This window comes from Bidens hawaiensis, unplaced genomic scaffold (assembly GCF_021521415.1).
Source record: "Bidens hawaiensis isolate Kalapana, Puna unplaced genomic scaffold, B.hawaiensis_p1.1 tig00016968_1, whole genome shotgun sequence".
Lineage (NCBI taxonomy): Eukaryota > Viridiplantae > Streptophyta > Magnoliopsida > Asterales > Asteraceae > Bidens > Bidens hawaiensis.
Window position 1 is genome coordinate 443,730 of NW_027492571.1, and position 11,979 is coordinate 455,708.

The 11,979-nt window shown below is 40.9% G+C and overlaps 1 protein-coding gene across 1 annotated transcript; it reads left to right on the top strand.

The window, feature by feature from the left end:
* Window positions 1–225: 225 nt before the first annotated feature.
* On the top strand, window positions 226–8,114 carry LOC143552643 (7-deoxyloganetin glucosyltransferase-like). The gene is made up of 2 exons (XM_077042808.1): window positions 226–749; window positions 7,115–8,114. Exons 1-2 carry the CDS (start codon window positions 245–247, stop codon window positions 7,972–7,974), a joined length of 1,365 nt encoding a protein of 454 aa, XP_076898923.1. The 5' UTR covers window positions 226–244; the 3' UTR covers window positions 7,975–8,114.
* The last annotated feature ends 3,865 nt before the right edge of the window (window positions 8,115–11,979 follow it).

Here is an 11,979-nt window from a genome sequence, read left to right on the forward strand (position 1 = left end):
ATAAAAAAAATCAAAAACTATGGTTAAGTGATGGTCTTACGAGTTCTCGCATATATCTTTGAAATTGTTCCGATGTCACCGCAGACATATACCATCCTAAAACAAAACCAATAACATTGACACTATATTCTCTATTCAATGGAACATATGTGTGGGTTGTTTCCTTTGTTACAGCCTATAAAAAGGGTACACTTATATGTTTTGTGTATTTTAGAGGGAGTGAACTAGAGAGCTAGGGTAATTCATGAATTCAAATCAAGAGAAAAAGCCTCATGCATTGTGCATACCATTCCCAATTCAAGGTCACATCAACCCAATGCTAAAACTAGCCAAAATCCTCCATTCCAAAGGATTTCTTATCACCTTTGTCAACTCCGAGTTCAACCACCAACGGCTACTTCGATCACAGGGACTGGACGCCCTAAACGGCCTCCCTTCCTTCCGCTTTGAGACCATCCCCGATGGCCTCCCACCGCCCGAAAACACAAATGCCACCCAAGATATCCAATCTCTATTAAAGTCTGTTGATGAAACTTGTTTGGACCCATTTAAAAGTCTCGTAGACAAAGTTAGTGCTTCCTACGCTGAGGTGACTTGCATCGTGGCTGACTTGTTTATGGGCTGCACCCTTGAAGCCGCTAGAGAATTGGGTATCCCGGAGTTACTCCTGTGGACCGCTGGTGCTGGTTGCTTATTATGTCTTGATCACTATCCGGATCTTTTGGAAAAAGGTTTAATGCCCCTTAAAGGTAATATATATGCTCTTACTTTATTGCATCCCTAAACACTTGGCATTTTTTTTCATAAGATTGGCAGTATATACAAATATTTAGAAAATGTATCAATGTGTGGATCTTTTGAAAATAATTATTTTCTTGTTTTGACAAATTTATATATAATTTACTATAAAACGATTACAATAAAGTGGAAGTTACGTACACAAAATATTATATATTTTCTTGTTGGCAGATGTTCATCTTTAGTTTTCGGATTTAGGTTGCCCAAAATATTATATATTGAAGATTCTTACGATTTTCTCTCAGAAAAATACTGACATGATATATGTTGGAAACAAGTAAATAAAAAACATAGCTACACGATGACTTTGTAAAGAAAAAAAAAACAACTCTAATAACACATTACAATTATCCAAGACCATTTGCTTATACTAGAAAAATTATACTAATCCTAACCAAATACTTCTCTTAGTTATAATCTAATCATAACACTATCTCTACTAATTAAATCAAACTAGATAACATTAGCATTAAAATACTAATTAACTTATAAACTAAACTTGCACACTTGCACTTAATCTCCTTCAACTTTCTTTTTAACTCATTTCAAAATTAACTTACAACATCATCCCCCCTTAAACTTGAAGGAGTATATACTCTGACAAAGCTTGAAAGAGAAGCCCCCTTGCAATCTTGTTATTTTTTCATCAGCGGTACTTACCGGGTGAATTGTTCCCACGACCCTTGCGTATCCAAAACCAACTCTATCAAAATTGTCCACGTGTCGTAGTTCGTTGGTATCAACCGTGGCACTTAAAACGAGAAACTGACGTTATCTCGAATCAGGCCAAGTCATGAACTGAGTGTTACAATTATACTTTCCACAACACAGAAGCTTTCTCACACCAACAAATACAACTCTAAATTTCTAAATACTATCACCGGCTTAAGGATTGATTCCGCTGTCCTCATCAAACTCGAAAAACTTTCCTCCACACTCTGTGGTCGTTCTTCTTTGGTTGCTTCAGTAAGATTGCAGCCTACCTTCACACTTCTACGTCGATCCACTCAGGTTTCGAGTATTCGTGCTTATCCTTGTCGATCCACTTAGGTTTAGACTTCCCTACTCGATCCATGTACTCATAACAGCTGCATTAAAAATGTATGACATGATGATTTTGGGAGAACTCTACACGACTCTATTGTTGTTAACTAATAAACAATAAAAAACAGTCCAATCACACATTACGGTTACCCTAAACTATCTACTAATACTTCAAAACTATACTAATCATACTTAAATATTTTTCTCAGTTATAATATAATACTAACATTATCTTTACAAATTACATCAAATTAGATAACTGGGCTAGGCCCATTAGGGCTTGTAGGGGTATGGTACTAAACCCGGCTTACAACCTTAATTTATTATGTTTGGCTTATTTTATTATATGGACTAATACAATATTATTGGGCTGAGGGGGTTTTGTGGAGGTAACCCTAACTGGGCTAGGCCCATTAGGGTACCATGATGGTGGCCATGAGGCTCCCTATATAAGGAGGTCTCCACCTCCTTATTAAGGAGGTTCTCAATAAGAGCCACCACCATAACCATTTTTGTGTCTGTAAACAAGAGATCCTCGAGATTTCTTAGCAGTCACCTCCACACCCCCAAAAACCATTGCAGATCTGAGCGGAGGAGAGCGAGATTTGGTTACATCATCCCGTAGAATACGATCCGAACTATGCCTGGTACGTTTCGTGTTTCTTCATTGGCGCCATCCGTGGGACGGCAATGAACCGCACCTCAATCTTCTCGGTTTCATGCCTGATCTGTGTTTCTGGAGTGATACAGGTCAGATCTGGTTCTAATTCCTTCAGATCTGATTCCGTTTGAGCAACAGTTACGTTCGATATTCTTGTTCGTCTCTCTAGATCTGCGTTCATACGCAATGGGTGCCGGATCCAGATCTGATTTTTCAGTGTTCAATGCTAGAATAAGTTCTAGATCTATGGTCACAAAGCAAAAATTGGGTGTAAAAAAGGAATACACAGAATGACAGGCTGTGTACAGCCTCAAAATAATATCCATGCTCCGCCGCCCTACAATCCACGCTGAAACCACTATGTGGGTCGTAAGACGACTCCATTTATTCGTTTTGCAAAGAAGACTCCACCGCCATGCATGCGCGTCCGCGAGTCATCACTTCGTAGCCATGCATGCGCGCCCACGGAAACCACCATGTGGGTCGGAAGACGACTCTATGCCTTTGGTTTTGCGCAGAAGATTCCGCCGCCATGCATGCGCGCTCAAACTCCCCGCCATGCATGCGCGCTCAAACTCCCCGCCATGCATGCGCGCTCAACTCCCGCCATGCATGCGCGTTCAACTCCCCGCCATGCATGCGCGCTCAACTCCCCGCCATGCATGCGCGCTCAACCCCTTCGCCATGCATGCGTGCTCAACCCCCGCCATGCATGCGCGTTCAACTCCCCGCCATGCATGCGCGTTCAACTCCCCGCCATGCATGCGCGTTCAACTCCCGCCATGCATGCGCGTTCAACTCCCCGCCATGCATGCGCGCTCAACTCCCGCCATGCATGCGCGCTCAACTCCCGCCATGCATGCGCGCTCAACTCCCCGCCATGCATGCGCGCTCAACTCCCCGCCATGCATGCGCGCTCAACTCCCCGCCATGCATGCGCGCTCAACTCCCGCCATGCATGCGCGCTCAACTCCCGCCCTGCATGCGCGCTCAACTCCCCGCCATGCATGCGCGTTCAACTCCCCGCCAAGCATGCGCGTTCAACTCCCGCCATGCATGCGCGTTCAACTCCCCGTCACAAAGCAAAAATTGGGTGTAAAAAAGGAATACACAGAATGACAGGCTGTGTACAGCCTCAAAATAATATCCATGCTCCGCCGCCCTACAATCCACGCGGAAACCACTATGTGGGTCGTAAGACGACTCCATTTATTCGTTTTGCAAAGAAGACTCCACCGCCATGCATGCGCGCCCGCGAGTCATCACTTCGTCGCCATGCATGCGCGCCCGCGGAAACCACCATGTGGGTCGGAAGACGACTCTATGCCTTTGGTTTTGCGCAGAAGATTCTGCCGCCATGCATGCGCGCTCAAACTCCCCGCCATGCATGCGCGCTCAAACTCCCTCCCATGCATGCGCACGCAACTCCCCGCCATGCATGCGCGCTCAACTCCCGCCATGCATGCGCGTTCAACTCCCCGCCATGCATGCGCGCTCAACTCCCCGCCATGCATGCGCGCTCAACCCCTTCGCCATGCATGCGCGCTCAACCCCCGCCATGCATGCGCGTTCAACTCCCCGCCATGCATGCGCGTTCAACTCCCCGCCATGCATGCGCGTTCAACTCCCGCCATGCATGCGCGTTCAACTCCCCGCCATGCATGCGCGTTCAACTCCCGCCATGCATGCGCGCTCAACTCCCCTCCATGCATGCGCGCTCAACTCCCCGCCATGCATGCGCGCTCAACTCCCCGCCATGCATGCGCGCTCAACTCCCCGCCATGCATGCGCGCTCAACCCTTCGCCATGCATGCGCGCTCAACTCCCGCCAAGCATGCGCGTTCAACTCCCCGCCATGCATGCGCGTTCAACTCCCCGCCATGCATGCGCGTTCAACTCCCGCCATGCATGCGCGCTCAACTCCCGCCATGCATGCGCGCTCAACTCTCCGCCATGCATGCGCACGCAACCTTTCGCCATGCATGCGCGCTCAACTCCCGCCATGCATGCGCGCTCAACTCTTCGCCATGCATGCGCGCTCAACTCTCCGCCATGCATGCGCGCTCAACTCTTCGCCATGCATGCGCGCTCAACTCCCGACATGCATGCGCGCTCAACTTTCTGCCGATATGCATGCGCGCCCGCGGATCACCACTCCGCCGCCATGCATATGCGACCTTGGATCACCACTCCGCCTCCATGCATGCGCGCACCGCAGATCAACACTCCGTTAGACGAACACCGATCACCGCGGATCATTATGAACGCCGCGGGTCACCTATGAACATTCGCAGGTCACTAATGCAAGTCAGTGGATCAAAACGACGCGGGTCGCCTCTGCAACCTCATGAAAGCTCCAGCATCTGTGGCCACGTGAAACATCCGGCGTATCAATTATGGACCCTACGAAGTGACATTCACTCCCGTCACCACTGACCACATGCACGCGCCGCGGGCTGCGACCAAAGCGCCGCCTGCCTCTGATGGTAGCAAGAAAAGCTGCGGACGGGTAAATTTCAAACAAAGCTACGGGTATCGTTTCTGGCTTCTGCGACCCGCGACCAAACTTAAAGGTTGGGAATCCTTATAAACCCATACGGCCACGTGCCAAACTTAAAGGTTGGGAATCCTTATAAACCCATACGGCCACGTGCCAAACTTAAAGGTTGGGAATCCTCATAAACCCATAGGCCACGCGCCAAACTTAAAGGTTGGGAATCCTCATAAACCCATAGGCCACGCGCTAAACTTAGAGGTTGGGAATCCTCATAAACCCATAGGCCACGCGCCAAAATTAGAGGTTGGGAATCCTCATAAACCCATAGGCCACGCGCCAAACTTAGAGGTTGGGAATCCTCATAAACCCATACGGCCACGCGCCAAACTTAGAGGTTGGGAATCCTAATAATATCCCACATGGCCACGCGCCAAACATAAAGGTCGGGAGCCTAATAATATCCCACATGGCCACGCGCCAAACATAAAGGTCGGGAGCCTAATAATATCCCAAACGGCCACGCGCCAACGTAGGTTGGGCACACCTCATAATTTGCCCGAGGATGGGAACCTTGTAATACATCCACTTTTAGTTGATATGTTTTTGCAGGTTCGGCTACGAGTCGCACAAGCACCTATGACATTATTATTATTATCTGGCCGTTTGTGCCTCCATTATTATTTTGAAGACAAGCCGGGATAGTCATCATGCGTAGAAGAGGCCCTTGTGGGCCAGTCATTATCATCATATTATAGCTCATAAGCCGCAACTCGCGCATGCTTCATTATTTTATAGCTCGTAAGTCGCCTCGCGCGCAAGCTTCATTATTTTTATAGCTCGTAAGCTGCCTCGCGCGCAAGTTGCATTACATTATTATCGAGATGCGCACTCTATCTTTTATCAGGCCCCGCGCCACTATTGTTATGATGCGTGCTATATCTTATTCATGCCAGTGCACCATTATTATCATAAGGATCACAACATGTCACCATCATGGAGAAAACCTCTCAAAACTCAAAGACAATAAAGACAAGGCCGAAGAAAGGGGAAAAAACCGCCTCATATCCTAACACACCTTATGAAGTCCAGCGCTCCACCTAAACGCTTGCACGCCTAGGAGCAACACTGGACTTGGGGGGCTTGTAGGGGTATGGTACTAAACCCGGCTTACAACCTTAATTTATTATGTTTGGCTTATTTTATTATATGGACTAATACAATATTATTGGGCTGAGGGGGTTTTGTGGAGGTAACCCTAACTGGGCTAGGCCTATTAGGGTACCATGATGGTGGCCATGAGGCTCCCTATATAAGGAGGTCTCCACCTCCTTATTAAGGAGGTTCTCAATAGGAGCCACCACCATAACCATTTTTGTGTCTGTAAACAAGAGATCCTCGAGATTTCTTAGCAGTCACCTCCACACCCCCAAAAACCATTGCAGATCTGAGCGGAGGAGAGCGAGATTTGGTTACATCATCCCGTAGAAGACGATCCGAACTATGCCTGGTACGTTTCGTGTTTCTTCAACTATACTAATCATACTTAAATATTTTTCTCAGTTATAATATAATACTAACATTATCTTTACAAATTACATCAAATTAGATAACTCTATAAACATACAAATACTAATTATTTAAACTAAACAGGCACAATTGGCCTTCTGATCCAATGGTATAGGGTGATGGTTAAGGCTTAAGATCTTAAGGTCGGAAGTTCGAAACCACGCACAAGGGGTATTCCAAAGTAGTGGGTTTCTTCCTTGATGGTGTTCTTGGGTGAGTCAAGCCTGGATCTCCAAAATTAGTATGGACGGTTAACATTTTGCTACAGGAAGGCTCATCCAGATATTAGGGGTGATTCCAAACGCTGCTTAAAAAAAACTAAACTAAACTTGCCCTTAACCCCTTCAATTTTCCTTTAACTTGTTTCAAAACAAACTTTTAACGGTATACCCTTTAACGCAAATGTTATAGACCTAAAAGTTAATCTATAAATAACAAAGCAAATTTAAATTTCGTTAAACCATGTTGTAAAAGCTTAAATGAATTACACCTTTTTGTATGTAGTTACACATTGGAGGCTGATATCATCCTTTTTCTTTAATTTGCAGATTCAAGTTACTTAGTAAATGGTTATTTGGATACATTAGTAGATTTTATACCCGCCTTGAGTGGCATACGTTTAAAAGATATCCCTCCTTTCATTAGATATATCAATCCTGGCGATGAATACATAGCTCAATTTTTGTCTTCACAAGTAGAGAAAGCGAAACAAGCTTCTGCCATCATTTTCAACACTTTTGACGAACTAGAACACGACGTCTTAGAATCACTCGCTTCAATGTACCCTCCTTGTTACGTGACTGGCCCTATACATCAACTCGAGAAAAATATTGTTGATAAATCTCTTGCATCCATCAAATCAAACCTTTGGAAAGAAGAACCCGGATGTTTAAAATGGCTAGACTCCCAACCTCCGCTATCGGTTATTTACGTGAACTTTGGTAGCATTATAGCGATGACACCACAACAGTTATCCGAGTTTTGTTGGGGACTAGCAAAGAGCAATAATTCATTCTTATGGATAATACGTGCCGATCTTGTAATTGGCGATTCTGTTGTGCTCCCACCAGAATTTGTAACACAAACAAGTGATAGAGGGATGTTGGCCGGATGGTGCCAACAGGAAGAAGTTCTAAATCACCCATCGATTGGAGGGTTTTTAACGCATTGTGGATGGAATTCAACTCTCGAAAGCATATCAAGTGGTGTGCCGATGATTTGTTGGCCGTTTTTTGCGGACCAACACTTAAATTGCTGGTTGAGTTGCAACAAATGGGGAATTTCCATGGAGATTGATAATAATGTAAAGAGTGATGAAGTTGCAAAGCTACTGATTGAGTTAATGAAAGGAGAAAAAGGTAAGGAAGTTAGAAAGAATGTCATTCAGTTGAAGAACAAAGCTAAGTAGGCATGCGACACTCCTTCGGGTTCATCCGTTGCTAATTTGGACAAACTAATCCAATTGATGCATACATTTTCAAAATGATTAATTTGTAATATCCTTTTAATGCAAATGTGCTTATTTCACTACTCTAAATGACATGTAGAAGACGTATTTTATATATTATACATGAAACTAGTTATAATGAATGAATGAGTAACAAGATCCATGTATCACATTTTATAGAGGTAAGGTTTATCACCATCACATCATTCATAGACCCTACTAGTAGTTTGGCTATGATTGAGAATGAGTGTGTTTGTTTTGATTGGTTATCGCATCTTTCTCAATAAGCGTCCATATAATACCTAAAACAAATTTTGTAGTACCATTAAGATATAAATATTTCCAAAATTGTTATTCATGCAAGTTTAATGTTATAGGTTGATTTTTTAACAAACTTTTTAAAGTGGATAGAGTGTGTTTGCCTATCGGTAAATATTGTAAAGATTTTGATCAGGTTTAAGTTGGTTGGTTGGGTTTGGGTCCGATGGCAATTAACAACATGAGTTTCAAACTAAATATATATATCATTCAAGTAATCAAACTTTTAAGCATGAATTAATATCTATCTATATATTATATATAAACAAAACTTCCAAAATCATATGTGTTACGCTCTTGTCGCTCCCACCCGACTTGAGCTACCAGATTGCTTCATTAGTAAATTGAGGCTTTTCATGCATTTGACCACACCATCACATAGCATATTCCAGGTTCGTCTTTGTTATGGTTTCTCCCCTTAATCCCCGTTCTCTTTATCAATTAATTTGGTTGATTCAGATTTCCTATGTCCCTAAATTGATCGTACCCTCTATATCGAGTTCTCGTGAAACCACACATCCTTGATGGGCAACGCAAATTAGGTATTGCAACAAATATTTCATTGGTTATTCGCCGACGATATGCCTGAACGAGATCATGTCCTCTATGGTTGTCCACGATCATGAGAATCTCTTCTTTTCCCACCCAGCTCAACTTTCTTGAAGATTCTTAATTTCAACATTTTGGACTAAGTGGCCATTCTTGAATGCAGATACATTGTTCGATGCCGGAACCATATTTTTTATGTGATCAAGCTGGAATGTTTCTTCAATTTTTTGAGCATACCTGCATATGGGCTAACACAATGTGGGTAATGAATGTGATTTATCATTAGTGTGTGTAGTTAAAGGGTGATTATAAAATAACTAGTATTTAGGCCCCTGCGTTGCGGTGGAAGGGGAAGACAACGATCAAGAATGGTAGTTTGTGGCATGCATTGACATTTGTTTTGTTATACATTATAGTCATATAGCCTTTTGTTACATTATAATGGTCTTTAAACTTTACAAAATATGTGTTATTACAAAATAGCATTGGTGGTCTCTATATATACATGTGTTAAGAGTACTTGTCAAAAGTGGTAGGTCGTCATCAATTGCCGCAATGTGTTAGACCTGTTGCCGTGTGTTGTATATGAGTTGTTTTTCCATTGTAATTTTTGTAACTAAATAGCAATTTAGTATTTGTATTGTTATTTACCTGGTAATTGTAGATGTTCCGAAAAAACATGTGGTGCACTAACTACATCCTTTGTTTCTTTTCGTTCGGGCATGTGATATTTGCGTTGGTCATATGTGTTTGTTGACACTTGCTAATATGTAAACCTGGCAGTTTAAATCTCATTTAAATTACAAATGTCAACCCGCCATTGACATTGCAGTGACCTATTTTGACCTTACAAGGTCAATTGTAGGCAACACAGAGCATATTTGAATACAAACAACCCAATGGATTATATGGTTGGTTCTTGACTTCTTAAAATACAAAAATCAATGAACATTTATCAACTTGGCAAATATTGTAACGAAATTAGTTATGTTTCTTTAGTAATATTCGACAAAACCTAAAATCATCAAAATAACAACTTAGAACTCAAATGTCTTATGGTATTATATTTTTATCGATCGTTGTCAACCAAACCAAATTAAAGAATAAAATATGATCAAACTAGTAAATCAAATCCATTACGCAAACCTCTTTCAAACAACTAATTGTCACTCCAAAATATCAAATGTTACAGCTATAACCAAAATTCATAAACTATAGAGCAAAAAGCTTAAGATTTGTAACACAGACTTTCATCGCGGCTCAATGAGCCGTGGCCCGTCATCATAGCCTTGAACACCCAAGGCGTACATTAAATAATTAGCAACGAAAAACCATCAAATCTAGATCCAAACATATCTCAGATGATCGTACGTTCACCATCATTGAGATAACAACCAAAACATAGTGAATAAATTAGCGGCTTAGAGGAGCCGAGGCCCATCATCATAGACTTGAACACAAAGATAGTGTTCACATTCATTAGTAATCAAAAAACCCTATGCTCACCACCATTGAGATAACAGCCAAAATTCCAGGGCCATACGGTGGCCCGAACACATGTCCATCAAAAAACATTTGATCACCAACAATCACACACCACGGCAGACAACTGCCACAACCACTCCACCATCACCACCATGGATGGCCGAAAAGCCACCACCAACACCAGGGCAACACCCTTTTTATCTCTGTCTTTCCCTCTTTACAAATAAATAAGCCAAATGTAGAAACAAACACGTAAAAATGGTTAATAATTGATTAGACAATCGAGGCTATCATCGAGCTTCGTAACATGTCATCAACACAGTCATAATCAAACGGTTCCCGAAAACAACACAAACAAATCCGTTACCAAAACCCACACTCCACAAAGTATCAACTTACAATGGCAAGTTTAGTTAAGATTGTATGTTATATTATATATTTGGTTGAAATATGTATATGTAAGGAAGATATATATATATATATGTTTAAGTTCAAGAAAGAAATCAAATTATTACAAGAAAATGAGAGAAATGAATATTAGCCACTAGTTTTATTTTAGGTTTTAATATTTAAAAATAAATAAAAAAGATGTAAATGCAACAATAAATGCACTCTCTCTCTCCAATTAATACAACTAATATAACCATAATAAGTATCTCTAATTAATATATCTAACTAATTTAATTATAATAATTAAAAAGATAAAGACACTACTTTAGTTTTATTTTTATTTACACATTTGTCATTTTATTCAACATAAATACAAATTATTCATATAATACTATTTCTTTATATTAAAAAAATAATTCCACTCAATATATTAACATATATCAACGTATTTAAGTTCAATAAATATACAACCTACACAAAGTTATATAACCTACATTTGTTTTGAGCAATAAAAACGTACAATATACAAAAAGCATATAACTTACATATGTAATTCGACATCAACAATTATATAAACTACACAAAGATACACATACCCTACACATGCGTAGGTCATATGTTTTTCGTATGTAAGCTATATGTTTTCTTATTCTTAGGACAAGTGTAGGTTATATGTTTTTGTATATGTTGTATATTTTTTATTGACATTTAATGCAACCATGTGTAAGATAGTTTTTTGTATTATTTATCACAATGTAACTACGTGTTGATGGATATTGATATGTTAAGTTTGAAGAAATTGGTTTTCAAAAGAAATTAATGTATGAATAAATTGTATTTGTGTAATATAAAATTTTCGTATGTAGGCTATATGTTTTGTGTGTGTAGGTTATATGTTTTCGTGTGCGTGTGTATTTTATTGATGATGAATTTTGTGTGTAGGTTAAATGTTTTTCGTGTGTAGGTTATATGTTGTCATATTCTTAGAACAAGTGTAGATTATATGTTTTTGTCTAGGTTGTATGTTTTTTGTTGATATCTAATGCAAACAAATGTAAAATTGTTTTTTGGTATTATTCATTATAATGTAAGTATGTGTTGCTGGATATTAATATATTGAGTTGGAAGAAATTAGTTTTGAATAGAAAGAAATTTTAATGTATGATTAAATTATACTTGTGTAAGATAAAAACTCAAGAAACAAAAAGTAAGTTATAATAATAA